The following is an 18644-nucleotide window of genomic DNA, read 5'->3' as shown; positions in this document are numbered from 1 at the left end:
GCAATTTAAAACAACGTCCCTGTAATCTCATATTCATGAAGTAACACAGTCATTATTTCTACATGGCAAGAACAGTACCGCCAGTTTAAATGAAGTAAACAAGAGGGGATCACAAGAGAATCTACATAACCAAACAATAATGCCTAATTATTCCTCATTCATAGTCCTTAACAGAATTATGATACATTAAAAAAAATTACAGGGAAACAATTCTTGCATACAGCCAAGAACATAAAATTTTACATAATAAAATATATTCACCGAAGTGAAGGAAGAAGCAGCAATTTTCCTGTCGCTCATCAGACCTATTTCACCTAATCTTTTTTTTACCATTAGGTTGCATCATCAAGAGCTCTTTTCTATGAATGGAAACAGAATCCTTCATAAGGATTTCACTTTGTCTCACAATTTTTTCTACTTTTTTTAGGTGCGTGTTATAAAAGATTAGCTACTCTTCAAGTTTTCATTTTCTTTTTTTTTCTGGGGGGGGGGGGGAGGGGCAGGTGGGGAGAGGAATCACAATCCCAGTATACCAAGAACTGGACTTTGCCGTAACAAGCGAACTATGAGAGCTTTCGACAAGGAGTTGGTGTGTGAAACAAACCACCAAGTGCTGTATCAGTGAGTGGGATGAGACAAAAAAGGAAGGGTCATTCACTACAGTGCAGCACGTTGCGGATAAACCTGTATCTGAGGGGATGCTCTGGACATCTTGCAGTCCTTGGGCTGTGACTGACGTCAGGCCTCTTCCCTCCTCTTTCACCCCAAGCAGCCTCAAGCAGCTCTCGCAGCCAAAAGTCTGCCTCTAATTTTAGTACCTACTCCTGGCACATGTTGTGTCCTAGATCACTGAAAGCCTTGAATTAATACACTAAGACCCAGTATTAAGCTAAAGAGCTGACAGCTTTATGGAATGCGTTCAGCCTGGGAGGAAAGCTACCTGGGATTGCCTAAACAATCCCAACATCCTCTTCTACTAGGAACAAGATTTTGCCAAAAAAAACCACAAACAAACAAAAAAACCAAAAACCACCACCAGAAACTGATTAAACAAACAAATCCCCACTAGTATTTTCCCTGTTCTAAGATCAATCAGATTGCAAGAGTGCATCCTAACGAAGAAGGTCTGAAGAATAGTACAGCGCATCTTTTAACCTCCCCTTAAAGATCTATACTGAGAAGCTTACAAAAATTGTCTCCCCATTTCATTTTCCCAGAACGATGCCTGATCATGCAAATGCATCTTATTTCTTCTCCTCTTGAAGCTTTTTCACCCGTCTTTACGCCTACAGGGACCTGTTTACTAAAACGGCAGAAGCAGATGAGTTAAAAAATGGCCATACACTGCATCTCGTTTGCTCATGAAAATACTTACGAGTCTGGTGGTTGGTAGATTTAGTCTGATTTCTGGTGAACATTCACAATGTCCAATATAAGCAGATCAATCGTTAGGAAAGACATGTGAGAAATCATGGATGAAACTTAACTGTCAGCTAAACTCTCCCTCTCTAGCACTGCAACAGCAGTTTGCTCCATGCTACATTTAAGGCTTAAGGTCAGGACAAAAGCAACTACAAGCTAAAAGAGTTTACGTTAGAAAAATTGGGAAAATTTTGCAGTTTGGCAACATAAGAGAGAACCTCTAATTGCGTTGTCTTTGTCTTCTGTGGGCCCTGTAACTTTAAAAGATTGGGTTACGCATACCATGTAACAACCACTGCATACTGTGTTCCCCCTTTCAGTTACCAGTCTAGCAAAAAAAAGTACTGGTAAAAATGGTAATGCAGTAACATGATCATCTCAAAAGGATTGCATTTTCTTTTTTTCAGCAGAAAGAACAGGTTATAGCCTAAGCCCCTATGTCACGTGTATTATTCATCTAATACTTTTACGGTTAGTTACAGAATGATTCCCAGTGACAGCTTCTTAATTCCTCTGAACTCAGACAGGATTGACTTGGCCAAACTTGTAAAGGAAGAATGCATTTTGCCTGGATGTATGTCCCATACCCCAAAGCTTCACAGGAGCTGTGAATCAATTAGATGACACAGCAAGAGGAAATGCATAAAAAAGACTTAAAATAAAATAATCTTCAGTGAAATGTCTCCATATTTAGTTAAACAGCATTGCTGATTAAGGCTGTATATGAGCTCAGTGTGGAATCCAGAATTGTTGCAGCTGAAAATCATTAGCGAAAGCCTGCTGTCCTCTAGTTTCAACTTCATATATTAATTTCACATACAAGGAAAAGGAACTATTTGGAAATATGTTGCTTTATTTAAGTCTAGTGTAGAGACATCCCAGCAAAAATACATTTATGTGCTTTACACTTTGCAACAAGACAGTGATCTTAAAGGATTTGAGTGAACACACAGTAATGACTACAGTTGAAACCATTTTTCTGCTTAGTTGTTGAATTTTTGCCTATTTTTTTCCCCCTAGTGCCTGACTCCGTGGGAGATAAGATGCTCAGTTACTGAAATGGGATATGTGTTGTGGGCAAAACAGAAAAAAAAAACCAAAAAAACCCAAAACACAAAACTGAGAGGTTTTTTCTTCTTCCATGTGATCTTTGTCTCTAGACTATTTACCTTGAGATTGTGTGGGCTAATCTACAGTACAAAACTAATGCAACATTCCAAACTGTACTGGAAAAACAGGACACTTGGATAACTGCTTCCAAGTTGGGAGAGACGCTTTCCTTTCTGATAAAGTACTTGGACACCAGTTGTAACTTCAGGGCTATGTAAATCTTTAGCCATGATCATTCTTGCTTGTTGGCAGAGCAGTACAATAATTGTTTTTCTGGGGGTTTTAAGGTGGGAAGGAAACTTCCCCTTGGGCATACAGGCTGGGCCTTTGCAATTACACTTCCTAGTTATTTAGGAAAAATTTATCAGTAACGGCCATAGCCATGTCGTATACACAACCACTTGCAGGCATGGATAAAACCACTGTTTGACTTCAGATCCTCTTCTAGCTGTCATCTCCTGCACTTCTATTATTTACTCAGAGATTCAATAATTGAATTAATTATGGCTAAAAGGCTCAGATGAACAACTGAGGTTCATATGCTTCCTTGCATGTTGCAGTGTATAAACATGTGTCCTAAATTCCTAAATTGCTATTTCTCCCTGACAGGAAGAATCTGGCCCTTCATGTCACACATCTGTAGGTCTCTCTCGTTGTGCTGTATAAGCTAGTACTTCCTATACCTCCAAAAGGCAATTCTGGGTGCTAATTCATCATGCACTGTATTACTTACGTGCAAGTATCTCGCCATCTAGGAAATCTAAGTTTCTAGTAATTAATGACTGCACTGACTTTGTTGCTGCTGTTACCTTTCAGTTCTCTTAATAATGCTCTTTCTAGGAACAGACCTAATCCCTGTCTGTATACGTACAAAAAAAACCCCAATTCACGTTGGGCTCCTTACAAATCCTGTACTGGGTCAAGTGTTGCCTTCTTAAAGCTCTTGCATATGCAGTGGCAGTTGTGAACTTACATCTGAGAGCAGAATTTGGCCCACATGGTTCTGAAGTGTCTATTAACTCTCCCACACTCAGAAATAAATCAAGACAGGATTCCCCTCCAGCACAAGGAGCCTAAAATATAAACCATACTGCTCGCAACAGGGAGACCAGGAATTCAACTTCAGTCATATGGTTCTCTCTTCTTCTTCCTCCCTCCGACTGGCGTCAGCAAAAAGGAGGAGAGGGCAGAAGGCTCATTAAATCCCCAGACGTGGCCTGCACAGCGCCCAACCCGAGTGGAAGCCAGGAGGAGCCACAAAAGGTGTGTGCGATCCCTCTTTCAAAAACACCAGAGTTGAGACGTGCAGTGGGACATCTCATTCCCGCTCTGCTCGCTTTGAAATTAACCATTTTCCTCCAAATTGAACGTTCCTCCCCTTGTCCCCATCCCCCAACCCCAATTCTTCCTCGCACAAACTTGGAAGCAACCACTCCTATTTACACCGTGCCCCAACCCCGTGTTGCCACCTGTCAATCAGAGTTCCATTTGTCTTCGGGAGGGTGAATAAAGAGGAGGGGGAAGGAAGAAAGCAGGAGGACCTCTGCATTGATCAAAAATGTTTGGGGCGGAAAGGAGGGGGGGGAGAAGGAGGGAGAGAGATGGAGATAGATTAGAGGGTAACAAAACTGGAGAGGAAGATAAACAGAGCCAAAGAGAAAAATGTCCTTTGTTCATTTAAATGGCTCTCTGCTCCCAAGCCCTCTGCATGACTAATGCCACGCTGTGGTGTGTAAACCTCTTGGGCACATAACACAAACAAAGCATAACTCGGCCTGAACAAACAAAGGCCTAAGCAACAGTGATTGAATTCATCTTAAAACAACAAATCAATTCTTCCCTATTAATGCCCTAAATACCAGCGTAGGAGCACTGTCCTGTTGTAATAAACAGCCATGTGTTCAATTACCGTCTGTTTTCCCAACTACTGCTCTCTTCAGTAATTACGCCATGCAATGCATTCTACATTGACATTATATTAATGTGCTGGGAGGAGAGACCTTAAATACGAATTAAATCAAGGCTAAACATCTCGGAACGCCTTACCCAGTCGCACAAGTGCTAACAGGGCATTCTTCAGCAGAATGCACAGGCTGAATTTTCTCTTCGTTCACTTTTCACTTTCATCCGCTGGCTAAATAAATAAATTAGAACACAAGCTTGAAAGAACTCTATTGCCCCAAAGACCGCCACAGTAAACCGTTCAGAAGCTCTCTAAACGTCCACTTCACCTGTACAAGATCACTGCTCCACCAGGAGCGTTTCATAAGTATCAGCTTATGTCACACCAGCTAAACAGCAATGACAAAACCCCTTCAACAACAGAAAGGTGACGACAAAGCCAGGCACGTGAAACAAAAGCAGAAAACTTTCTCGACCGAGACAAACGCAGGAGAAGAAAAGTTTAAGAAAAGGTTTCTTACCCTTTTGCAGAACCGTCAAACAACTTCTATTGAGTACTGAATAGCACACAGCAAACAGACCAAACAAAAGATATGATGAAAGACGTATTTACTTGTACAGGGCTCCTTCCCCCCACCTCAACCTTTCTTTCCATTTCATATACACCCACACTGCACCGTTTGCATTGTGTTGTTTAATAACCAATAGCAACCCAGATGAAACAGTGGAAGGGTTTCTATGATGCTGTCAAGCACCAGACAGATGCTTGGCAGTGTCAATATGGTTACATTTGGGTTGTGCCAAGGTTTGAAATGAAAAATAAAACAGGAATAATGATAATACTGAGAGAGAGAAAGATGGCAACGAGTTAGTGCACGGCCGTGCAATAAATTTTTAAATCAATGGAGTATCATCGTACCTGCTGGGTTTTACTTCAGCGATTTCAACTGTTATTGAAACAGATAAATAGTCTTGCTTTTTGCCTGTGTACTGTATTGCAAGAATTTTAATAGAAAGCAAAATCAAATTCTGGGGGTGTAACGACTGCAGATTTCTAGGCCCTCCAGAATAGACTCATAGGCTTCTGCTGCAAAGACATGCCAAGTATGTCTAACATATGAAGCATGATAAACTTCCAAAATGTTTCATAATATAATGCCCTAGGTGTGCAAAACTCTTCTGACTGAGGCTTCAGAAGACACAGAAATTCACATATTTGGAAGAAATCAAATTTTGAAAGCTTTTCTGACTAAAATATTACAGTTTTCTGACTAAAATAGTACAGTTTACCCTCAACACCACAGCATAAAACATTCAGATATATTTAAGTATCTTTATAACAACAGCTCATTTGTCCTCCTCAGGTCATTAGATACAAAAACAACCCCGAAACCTCTCCAGGTTTTGAAACTCATTTTTGTTTGACTAGTTTGAATTTTTTCACTTCAGCTGCCAAACCAAGTCGGGGAAAAGCTGTTTCCACCTGACCCAAAATGTTTTATTTAATCTTAATTGAAATGTTTTCATTTCTCTTTCAGATTAATCATCTTAAATATCTAAAAACAAAAAATATCATTTCCAATGAAACATTTTGTCTAAAAATGTTGACCGTTCCAAATTTTCTACTATTTTTGGCTAAAATTAACTTGTTGAGTTGCTAAATGGTATCAGTCGTTAATTACTATTTCACAGGTTTTAGGGTGTCCCCCCCTATGCTCCTTTACTCCTTTTTGAGCGCTTTTTGAATTTATACATTTCAGCATAGAAATCACGCACATATAAGCATGTTTTCTCCTGAGGCAATGCAGAAACCACAATACAATTAAACTGCATGAGAAGAAAAGATGATGAAAGGAGTTCCGTCTTCCCAGTACAGTGTATTTACAACGCAAGAGATGCACGCAGTTGTGTAAAACCGGCAACGTTCAAACCACCTTAAAAATATCAAAGTTAAACAGACACATAAGTAATAAAAGTAAGCAACAGCTTCAGAGTGTTTTTACAAGGCTACTTCATTAGCTAAACAAGCAAGTGGGAGTTGCTGCGAATGTTGCTCCTTTGCCATAGTAGAGGCTTTCCCTTGCTTCTGGTAAACAGAAGACACAAGACAGCCTTGTGAATAGCTCATGGCACAGACTGAGATCTAAAGCTAATCAGACAGGATGATAGGTCATCTTAATCAACTTCAAAAAGCCAATCCACATGCTCGTCCCAGCTCCTTGCCTCGCCTTCCCTGATCGCTCTCTGGCTCATTTGGCCGTATTTTCCCCTTCCCCCTCCTCTTACTTCCCGCAAATTGCACTGTTAAGAAAGAACATGGGGAGCCCTTCAGGTCTCAGCATCCTGGGCGCAGGTGGTGGGGAAAACTTTGAAGTGAGCTCTCCACTAACTCTAGAGCTGGCCGTGCCTCCTCCATAAGCAGCTCTTATTAAAAAAAAGACCAAGTATCCACTAGAACAAAACCAAGCAGGCCTATTTAATTAGGCCAAATGCTTGATATCCACTTCTTCATGTTAAACCACACAGTCACACAAGCCTGGGAGGTCTGATTAATTTTAATATGCACGGTCGTGACAAGCGCCTCGGGGGTAAGAGAGACGGAAAAAAAAAAAAAAAAATCCCACAAACGCCGCTAGCTCAACAAATAGGTTTCAGCTAAATGTTGTGTACGTTGCTCAGATTAAGATGTTACTATTCAGCAAGGGCTTGAACCTTTAATAGGAGGAACAAGAGGCCTGAGAAACAGGTGGCTCGCTCTTCACTCTTGAATAAATGACATTCCCAAAAGCTGTGGCACATAAGCATACAGAAAGAGCTGGCACACTCCCTCATGTATATTTGTATATTATCAGTCCGGGTCAGAGCTTTCTCCAGCAGTGATCCAAGGACTGAAATGAAGCTCGGAAAGCTAATGGCTTTCCTGCGGGAAGGGGAAATTTAAAGAAAAGAAAAAAGAAAGAAAAAAGAAAAAAAAAAAGAGTGAAAAAAATGAAGGCAGACTGCAAACTGATCTAGCTGGAATACATTGGGGTCAACAGACACACCAAAATGGGCCAGGGGTAAGAGTGGCAGCAAATTTTGAAAACACCTGTTGAAATCCATCACGGCTATTAAAGAGTTTGGTTACCTGTGGAATTAGGGGCAGACAGGAGCCCAAATAATTATTTTGGTCTTGGTGAACCACTTACATGCTGTGCTGTAAAAGATGGGAAGCAAGAGATCAAGAATCTTGCTTTGGCTGCTGCTTGTCTAATATTATGGAGTGAATGTGCCCTGGAAGGAAATTTTAATTATGGAGATCCATCAGAGAAGACTTTCATTCTAAAACAGGGAGGGGGAGAGGGACTGCATCTTCTCTACAAAAGCACACGTTTCATGAATCTCACTTGACCATAATGCTTTCTTCTATATTTAAGATGCTGTATCAGCACCTCAGATGCCTTTATCAAAAGAGAAAAGAAAAATCCAAAAGCTACAAACCTTTGAGGATGTAAGCAAGAGAGACTTGGAAGGGAATCTAAGCAAATTTTGAAAACATCCATTGAAATATTGGGATATTTCTATTAGGAAGGAAAACACTTAAAAACTGAAGGTGACAAATGAATAAACTTCTCTTTGAGCAAGTAAGAGCTGGCAGGGCTTCAAACTAGGCTACCTCTGTTCTAGAGTTAAAGCACTTGTTAATAAAGGTTTAAGCTACTGCGGCACTTAACAGTGCCTTCTCTTCACATAGGCCTATTTCATAAACTTCATCTTTTAATTTTTTTTAAATTATTTTTTATTTTTATCAGCAGTATATGAATGCACATTTCCATATGGCAGGGTCTTTGAAAGAAGTGCACGAAGTTTGATGCTAGCTTGCTTTACAAGACAAGACACATTTTCTGGTAACAGACTGCGTAGTTGAACATGGAACCACAATGCATTTGAGGCATCTTTCCACAGCAGCAGGAGTGTATGAACAAAACTTGAAAGTACTTTACTGCAAAGAATCCTTGTTTGTCCTTCAGTAGAACAGCATTACAAAGCCTCTTCAACACGTACTTTGTCAAAGGGACAGTGAAGAACCAAATAAAAGAAATTCAAACCTCAACCAATTAGAGTATCCTTAGGCTTTTCCCCGAATATGTTCACTTTATTTCTTCCCGTCTCATCAGAAGTGAGAGAAACAAGAGTCTGCATTTCAAAGGCCTCCCTCCTCCTGCCCATTAACGGTCTGCTTTGGAATTTATGGCTTAAGAAGAGGGAGACCTCTTGATTTCTTTACAAGATATGTTGATTAAAAGTTTGATAATATTAGGAGATATTCTGGGATCTTATTTCAACTAGAGAGACTGAATTCAATATGGTTCACTTTTATAGACTACAGAACTGCTTAAACAACAGCCATTTAAATTACCACAAGAACAGGTGTTGTGATTTATAATGTAAACTTAAACATCAAACACAAATAGCCTTTGGGGGATGTTCAGAAGACAAAAATCATGCCCAAGAGGCCTTTCTCATCCCCTTCTTTCTGACAAAGTAATTACTTCTAGCATTGCAGCATACTATAATACCTGAGGCTCTAGTACTCACGTTGCCTGTTAAAGCCCTGCAAACATATATATTACCTGTTTACTTAACGCTTGAGATTAATTGTTCCTGCTCAGAAGACCTAAGAACTAGGAGACCGAAATTTTGGAGGAGGAACAATATATAGATCATTCTTATGTGTGCATCTTTATATAGTTTCATGTCTACATATTGTATCTAACACATGCACTTTATATATATATATACAGGTATATCTGTGTACATGTATTTATAGAAAATTCAAAGTATTCATTTAAATGGCCAAACTGAATTGAGTTTCAGACGTCCTCATTATAGAAGAATGAGCCATGCATATGCACAGTCCCTGTGGTCAGGTAGATGCTCATGTGATCCCTTCTATCCAGAATTCCTATAAATTCTGTACAATAACATAGATCTGGCCTTGGAAGATACAGTATGTAAGTTTCAATGATGAACAGTAAGATACATAACCTGTTACAAACATATACTACCAAAATGGAAAAAGAAGATTGCTTCTTAATGAAAAATTAAGAGATGTAAAGAGCCGGTGAGTACTCTGGATAATTCTAAAAATAGGGAAGAATTTACTTGTTTGCCTGTTTTTTTTCCCATAAGACAAGCCATACATTTAGAGGAAAGGCTACACAGGTTTCAGAGATTTAATTTTCCACAAGCACAGGCCATAAATTAAAATACAGCAATCCAATCCCATTAATAGTGCAAGAAAAAGCTAAGTGGCTGCTTTGGTCTTTGCTTTCATGAACTTGTGTCAAGCTCAGTGACTTCAAAGAGATTTCCATTTCATTTCTACAAATGAAGAGAACAGACAGACAGAGAGTCTCTGCCATCCTCTGATGCCTTAAGAAAACAGAAGAAAAACATGCCTGTATCTCATTCGCCTAATGATTTTAGCTGCAAAAGGAATCCCATGGTCGGCAGACGACCCTCAGGGCAAGGGCTTGAGGTCTGTCACAGTATATAAGGCTTCTCCAAACCCACTCCATTATCTTCATTATTGTATACCAGGAATAAAAGGGGACTGACTCCTCTTCTGAAGTTCAAGTTAGAAAGGACAGAATGTTTCATGTAAAATAACATTGTGTGACTTCAGTAATAGGTTTATGCCTTTGGGGGCCTAATACTAAAGCTGCATATAAGGATTTTCTGCAGAATTTGAGAGAAGAAAAATGAGCACTGTATTAGCAATGAGTAAAATTCCACAAGTTTTAGAGTCACTGAAACCCTCTATGTCTCTGTGTCAGCATGACTCATTGTCAATCACATACTTTCATATGGCAAAAGTAAAATGGCAAGTTTTGGGGGGGGGGGAGGGGGAAGAGCATGAAGCTTTAGAGCTAAGTATAAACCCCTATGAGAACCAAGACAGTACACACATGCAAGGAGGAAAAGAAAAAAAGAAAGTGTCAAGTTGTTGGAAAGTTCTTAGGAATTAGTAGGTAGCATGGCTTCCTGCAGGGGACATTAACCAAGGGCATATATACAACAAATTAACATGGAAACCACTTCTATGAACAGCGATGCTTCCCTCGTCAGCGCATGTGTGGGTACGTGTATGGTATGTGCTTACATATATGCATACATACATGCGTGCATTCATGCACTCTGAGCAGTATGTTTTGTAACACTGTAAAAATCATTGTCCTTTGCTGACAAAATTTACTAAGTATTAACTCTTACTTTCTTACAAACATAATTTAAGAAAAACATTTACCTTGCATCAATAAAGGTCAGACCTGTTATCGATATTTTGCAATATCTCCCTTGTCTTCAAAACCCATTTAAGAAAAGAGAAGTCCTTTCCCTGATTGATGTGAAGGTTTGGATCAAGACCTAAAGTTGTCAACGCAGCCCTTCCCTTTTTTCTAGTTCTGAAGAAACAGGCCATTTGAAAGAATGCCTCAAAAGCACATTTCCCACAGTAATTCAGAAGACAATTTCAAACAATAAAAACAGAGCAAACATAGCCCATTGTGCAAGTTAAATAATATATAAACTTTTGAGTACATAGAGAAATGGGAATCTGGCTCATATCTTGTCTTCCAAAGATTCACAGGAAATTGATTTAATTAAAACTCAGCTACTGGTGCAAATGTTTCCCTTTCTTCACAAAGAGAAATAAAGTTGTTGAAATATTATTGTTCTTGACTTAATGCAGCAAAGCTTAACCAAGATTCTTGGTCTTCTCCTACAAAGCTCCACAAACTAGCAAGGCTAAAAATTATTACTGAAATACACAGTGATCACGCGTTGTTGAACTGTTACCTACACGAACTACCAAAGATTCCCACTTGTAACTGATCTTATCCCTGGGGAAATTCATTTGACCTGGATAGGCTGGAAGAGTGGGCTAACAAGAACCTTATGAAGTTCAACAAGGACAACTGTGAGGTCTTGCACCTGGGAAAACATAATCCAGGAGTGCAGCACAGGTTGGGATCTACCCAGCTGGGGAGCAGCTCTGTGGAAAGTGACCTGGGGGTCCTGGTGGACAACAAGCTCCATATGAGTGAGCAATGTGCTGCTGCGGCAAAGAAAGCCAACAGGATGCTGGCCTGCATCAACAAAGGGATCACCAGCAGAGATAAAGAAGTCATTATCCCACTCTACTCAGCACTTGTCAGGCCACGCCTGGAATACTGTGTTCAGTTTTGGTCCCCGCTATACAAAACAGGCTGGAATGGGTCCAGAGAAGGGCCACGAGATCACCAAAGGTTTGTGAAGCCTGCCATATGAGGAAAGGCTGAGAGAACCGGATTTGTTCAGCCTTGAGAAAAGAAGGCTTAGGGTAGACCTTATCACCACATTCTAGTATTTAAAGGGTGCCTATAAAGAAGACGGAGGTTCTCTTTTTACAAGGAGTCACACGGAAAACACAAGGGGTAATGGGTATAAGTTACTCCTGGGGAGATTCCGATTGGACACAAGAGGAAAATTTTTCACGAGAACAATCAGCCATTGGAATAATCTCCCCAGGGAAGTGGTAGATTCCTTAACATTGGACACTTTTAAGATTCAGCTAGACCATGCTTTTGCCAAGAAAGGTTGGACCAGATGATCCTTGAGGTCCCTTCCAACCTGGTATTCTATTATTAATATGCTAATTACCTGACTAGTAATCAGTGATGACTGACAACTTTACTTTAGCACTACATGAAGAAAACATGACAATAAGTAGATTTTCTGCTGAAGTCATACAGAGAAGACATTGTGCTTGCAGTAGTACATACTTCTTTTACGGAAAGAGATTCATATTTGTCGAGGATCTCTAAGAACAGTCTTGCCATCTGTACTCAGAAATATATATTTTTTAATTACCCACTCTAAAAACAATCATGTTGGCTGAAGGGAAGGGGGAGGGAGACTTGTCAAAATGATGTATTTGTCCCTCACCACCTTTCAATGCTCTTACGCAAGTCTAATTTTCTTCCTAGCCAGCTCACCTCTCTGGCCTCCTTTTGTTTCATGTCCCATTTCCCATTCTCTTCTAACTTCTGAACTTTTGTTAGTCTGCTTTTAAGGAGAAAGGGAAAAAAAACAACCCTTTCCTATTCATTTTTTCCTGGATGGGGAGTGAGCAGAGACATGAATATGGCACCCTCATAATGATTTAACTAGGGCTTAATGAAATTTTCATCACAACCTGCTGTTCATTTTAATGGCCTTTGAAAGACAATAGAACAATGGCTAGAGGGAAGAAAAGATTTTCTGTTGCATGCATTTGCAAAGCCCAACATTCAGTTGCTCCCCCTCCTCTCTCTCCCAATCTCTTCACAAAGCTGTAGATCTTTTGTTTGTACTGTATATTTTCATTTTAGTAGAGCTGAGATAATGCACAGGCTCTGTAGCCATTCTCATGCCTATCTGTGGCCTTTCCTTAATGGAGTCTGAGCAGCTTGTACAACCTCATACCCAACAGAGTATTTATACACTGCCCAGAACCCCCTGTTCCTTCCTCTCATATAAAAGTCTGGTCTCCTTCCCTCCCACCCCATACCATACACAGAAAAGATCATTTCCATTCAAAGGCTCAAGGTAGGTCATGGCACAGGTCAATGTAAACGCAAAATGAGATGCTATGGTTATACGTAATATTCCAAAAAATGCTTAGACAAAGGGTTTGTTTCCCAGCAGTCCCTTACTGCATGCTCCAGTCAAGAGGAGAAGACTAATTTGCAATCCTGTCATGCCCATGTATGTGACAGTGTGGCTGTGTTTGCACAAGTATTTTCATTCCAGTATGCAGGTTGTCCTAAAATTTTCTTGTAGGTGCTGTCAATTCATGCTTCAACACTCAGATAGGCTCTGAGGGGCATGCTTTTAAACATTTGAAACAGATTTCTACAACAGGATAGGCGGGTGTAAATGAAAATGAAGTCTTATTACTGTGCATTAAGAAATATGGCTCAGTATGTTCACACAACATCAGCTGCCTCACAGTCTCCTGGAAATCTAACTGCAAATATGCATGCTTGATACCTATGGAGAATATAGTAAGAACTCCATCTTCCAGTCAGGGGTTTCGCTCTGACCCAAATAGTCAAGAACTGAAAATCTTACTTAAAGGAACGCTGTTCTGTAGCTTCTCAGAGGCGAGATGTTCAGTCTCAGTCTCAGCCCACAGAGCACAAGTGGCACGCTCACCGACTGGACATACAGTCTCAAAAAGCAACTGATTCTCCAGAGATGATATCTATACACCAAGGTTGAAACTTGCTGGCCATACATAATGCAGAGAAAGCCTGTACTGTGTCTGTTTGTATAGTACCTGCACTACAGATAAATAGAGGATGACCCGATAGGACATGCTCCAGACAAAAGCTTTCATGAATTCCAAATTTAACTCTTTACCTTTCAAATAATGACATGCCTACTAGATAATTTCACAAAAAAATTGACATTGATGATAACACTGCTTTTTGCTCTAGAAATGGGGGAGGGGGGAGTAGTGGTGTAAATGACCCCCAGGCTGTTAAAATTACAGTGTTTGTTGTACCCATGTTGAGGAGGTTGCCGTGTCTATTGTGACAAAAGGACAGACAAAGGCTCTCATTTGGGAAAAGCTAAAAATGTTAGCTATGATGGGATATTGCTGAAATTTCTCTCTAATGTAGACAAGAACTATGAGTTCTTTACTTCAATTTTGCTAGCAAGAAAAAGCAAATGGAGCAGAAAATGGGAAGATTTAAAAGTATACGTATCCAAAGAATCTGGAAAAAAGAAAACGAAACAGAAAATTTTGGCCAGTTTCCCAGGCCTTACCTTCTGGCTCATTTTTTATGAGCTCTTCCATTTTTCTTTGCTTAAGGGTGTCTACAACATCCGCTAGGCTCCCTTTGCGCCTTTCAGGGGTTCCCAGGGCTGTGCTGGACAATGATTCTCCACTCTGACGCCCACCTTCTTCTGCCTTCAAGGGTGAGGTAGATGAGTTGTGCGGGGCAAATGAAGACATCACTTTATTGCCATCAACTTCCTGAAAGGGGAGAAAAACGAGATGAAACATTTCTTTTCTTAAAGAAGAAAAAAATAAAGATGGCAAGAAAGAACAATCCTTTGTTCTTCGAGTTCATTGCTGTTTGTTCTTCTGTTGAAACCTTTAAAAAGGCATGCAATGCTTCAAAAACACCCAGAACAAAGCCTATCCATAAAGCAAAAAACCAAGATTACAGGCTGAAGTGAACAAAGATCAGCTTGCAGGAGAGAAACATAAAATACAGTTTTTCCCTAATTGAGAAGAAGTGTTGTACTCATAGGTTTCCTAATAACAATGGTATTGATTACCTTTAATTGTTTGTTCTTTTACAGCTTGCCTTCAAAAAAATCTTCAATTTTTACAAGGACCATTAATTTCCTGACTTTATAAACTACTTAATGCCTTGATGGCTAGTTGTTTTAAGAAATGAAATAGCAACCAAATTTTAAACGCCCTTCGCCATATGACTTATTTTAACTCACAGTTCAAGTAGTTCTCCCATCTATAAGGGATGAAGTAATTGTTTCCTAATTCTAGTCTCTTCCATCTCATACCTTCAATTCTTGTAGAGACAATATTTTTCACACAGGTGGTCCTAATGACTTTCACTTGCGGCACAATGGCAAGACTCTGTGACCTGGAACATACACACAACTCTCCTTATGTGAAGAGCCCACAGAGGTCTACTCATTAATTTTAATAGAAACCAAAACTGGTTCCAGCATCTTCAAACTTGCCTTCGTTAACGTGAGAGCCTTCTCTTCCACACCTCCTCCAACATAAAGCAATGTTCTATGCATATATTCCTTTCCCCTTGTATGTCTCTCTTGTACCCTACCCTTCTGTACACATCTCTGAACCCCCCCCCTTTTTTTTTTTCCTCTGCTAACGTATGCCATCTATACCTTGCAAAACTTAGGTCAATGTTTCCGAACAAAGCTTGTTGCAGAGCACATACATTGAATAATACAATGCTGCAAACAGGAACAGTTTTTATTTTGATCAGATTCTCCAGAGTTTTTTTCTTTTTCATTATCCTATTTCCTTACATTTTTGTATTCCAGATGTTGGGTTTTTTATATATATATACATAAACACACATATAATGAATATTATTTCTAAAAAAGTCACTAGACCACCTTGTGATCTGAGTTACAGATTTGGTTGAAAAAGTCGTAACAATTTTTAAATTGTCTTCATTTTACAGGGTATGATAGCGACATGTATATACTGTTTCTAGCGATTTGCATTACAATTTTAACATTTTTTCTTGTGTAATTTTTGGTGTCTCTGGTATAATAAACCCCAATATTTCAGAAAAAGAAGTGTCTCTTCATAAATAGAACATAAATTGCTAAAAACGGTCTCAATAAACTTTGAATAAAGTGAGATGGGAGATATGAAGTAAAGAATGTATTTGTTTTCACGGAGTACTTGCAAAAAGATTACCTTTGGTTAAGAAAACTTTTAGTGCAAACAGTTTTGAGCAGCTTGAATGTGTTATACTAGTGAATAAATTCCTTAACAGAATCGGATTTAACTGAGATTACAATCTGGGCCATCATATGCCCCAAAAGCCAAACCCAGTGATGTTAATGAGAGACTTTCTACTGACGTCAATGAGCTTTTGACCAAGCCCTAAAAAATTTTCCGACTCTAGGCAACAGAAATGCTCCTTTTTTTTTTTTTCTTACAGCTCCCTCCATTTTTGTTCTGCACTTGGAAAATTACCAGTTGCTAACATTGGACTTCAAAAATGATTTGGCACCAACTGTAATTTTTTTCCCACATATATAGACCCGAATAAACTGGTTTTAAACTCTGATCTAGCCGAGCAAAATAGTCAATTTCAGCATCAGTTCAGATTTTATCTAAAATTCAAACCTATTATCACCAAGTGGTAATCTTTTTCCTACAGACAGGGCCAAACGAGGAAATATCTTGAAAGCTGCTTTCTTATTCACACGTTAAAGACAGATAAGCCAAATACCATCCTTAGTTACAGTTCTTAAATCCACCTCTACTATCAATTATGTATAGGAACAATATAATTCCAATTTTACCAGAAACTAGTTTCTTGATTTTATTCCAAAGCTGGCCCCAAAGACACTCACTTCTGTTTCTGTGTATGTCACACACTGGTCATAGACACGAAGTACTTCCAATAGCTGCCTAAGCCTCAGGAATCATCACTGTTCCTTCCATGTACATTTTGGGTACAGGCAAGCATTTTTATATACAAATAAGAGAAGAAGCATAAGAACACAAGATTGAATGATATGTAAGGTAATACAAAGTGATTTTCTAAATCACAAATTGCTTGGCATTCAAATGGAACGCACACGTATTTTCAAAACTACTAAAATTTCCCTGCCTCTTTTTCTGGGGAAAGGAAGTGTGAGGGGGAGAGGACAAGAGAGTAGTTTGTGGGTAAAGCATCATGAAAGGACCCTGGATCCTCGGTTCCTTGTTCTTTTACATGTTCTTTGTAACCATGGAAAAAGTCACTTTTGCTTCTGCAATTCAGTTTCCTACTTGTAAAATAAGCACAAACGAAGTAATTTCTTGCAATGGAAAGGTCTTGGAATGATAAACTCATTAATAACACAGAGACACTCTGATACTACAATGTTGGCTCAAAGCATTTATATGGTACCATAGCTAAGACGACTTCACAGCTGGACAAAAAAAGAACAGGAAGTGTTCAACACAGATTTTTTTTAAAAGATAAATTATATATTAAAATATACATCTAAGTAATCATTCCCAAACCAAAGTGTTTCCTTAGACTGGTCTTGTTATGCGTGCATGTATGCAGTGTTTGCATATCACATACATGGGCTATTTATACACTTGCGGGGTTTAAGATACACTTAATCAAAACACATATACAGTAGGGGAACAGCTGCAATCACATCTCAGTGGGCTAAATTACGGTACACCAGTGAATTATTCATTCAAAAAGATCTGTAGCAATCACACATTCATTGCGTGATTTGCAATCTAAGAGGAATCCTCTCCTTTCCGTACCAGCGGATGAGCGCACACATCAGCTACCACTGTTGATTTGAGTTCAACGTGTAACCTCTAGCACACCAGCTCCAGAATCTGCCTTCCCTGATCGTCCATGATCTTTTTATTCTGTCATTCAGAACAACAACCTGAAACGTTCAACTGTTATCTTGGCTTTTGCTTTATGTCCCTGTATTTTGTTTTGCTTCTTCTTATGCTGTTACTGGGGAAAGTGAAAAAGAATTTTCAAAGGTTCTTTTACCATGTAAAAAGAAAGGATACTCCCACATAAAACCTACTCGTGTCCATGGTCCATAAAGCTAAGAAACTTTTAGCAAAGAAACTCCTCTGACATTATGTACGAGAGTTTAAGTATCACCCTGAAAACACTCAGAGAAATCCTTAATGGCAAGAAAGATATGTCAGCAACAGTTTAAAATTGATCCCCTGAGAAGGAAGTTCCCTCCCAACAACTGAGATTTAGCAGGTTCCTTTTCTGAAAGGACAAACTCACACAACTCTTTTCAGTTATCAGAGAGAAAAGCAACAACACTGTGAAGTGCAGTATTAAGGAACTGAAGTATCTACTACTGACATTTTAAAATGAAGTCCATGAAGCCACACACATGACCTATCTCTCAGTCACCAAAACAGTGGAAAAACAGACACTCTCTTACCGGAGAACAGCCTCCCTCGGCCGTGTAACCATTTCACCTGTTCACGTTTGATTACATTCCAGTCTCTGGCACTGTTAATCCTGGTAACAGTTTTATGCAGTTAGCAGCTGCTTCATGGATGGGGCTCTATTGTTCATTTGCATTGCGAATTGCTCTGCTAATGTGTGCTGGCACAACATTTCATCGAACTCTGAGCTGGGATTGTACTCACCAACACCTGATGCTGCTGCTTCTTGCTTTTCCCACTTCGGAAAGGCAGACAAGGACCTACACAGATCCTGCTGAATCAAACACCCTAGGGCCCTTCTTCTCCCCCCACCCCTTCCCCGCCAACAGCAGCAGCAAAAAAAAAAAAAAAAGACAGGCCTGCGTTAAGCGTCTTCTGCTTCTGTTCCAAGCTAGAATCCAGAGGAAGACTTGTTCATTTACAAGAAAGTTGCCTCTCTATTGCCAAACAGCTTTCCACCTATGGA

At 39.5% G+C, this 18644-nt stretch overlaps 1 protein-coding gene across 34 annotated transcripts in view; it reads right to left on the bottom strand.

Annotated features, from left to right (window-relative positions):
• Positions 1–18644, bottom strand: part of SOX5 (SRY-box transcription factor 5) — a 656593-nt gene that overhangs the window by 211278 nt on the left and 426671 nt on the right. For all 34 annotated transcript variants that reach the window (XM_074586204.1, XM_074586316.1, XM_074586286.1 and 31 more), the window contains one exon: positions 14272–14482. In XM_074586204.1, coding sequence (XP_074442305.1) covers positions 14272–14482 — 211 coding nt within the window. The remainder of the gene's footprint in view (positions 1–14271; positions 14483–18644) is intronic.

This window comes from Larus michahellis, chromosome 1 (genome assembly GCF_964199755.1).
Source record: "Larus michahellis chromosome 1, bLarMic1.1, whole genome shotgun sequence".
NCBI classification, from domain to species: domain Eukaryota; kingdom Metazoa; phylum Chordata; class Aves; order Charadriiformes; family Laridae; genus Larus; species Larus michahellis.
The sequence above is the reverse complement of the archived record's forward strand: the minus strand, read 5'-3'. Positions and strand labels throughout refer to the sequence as shown.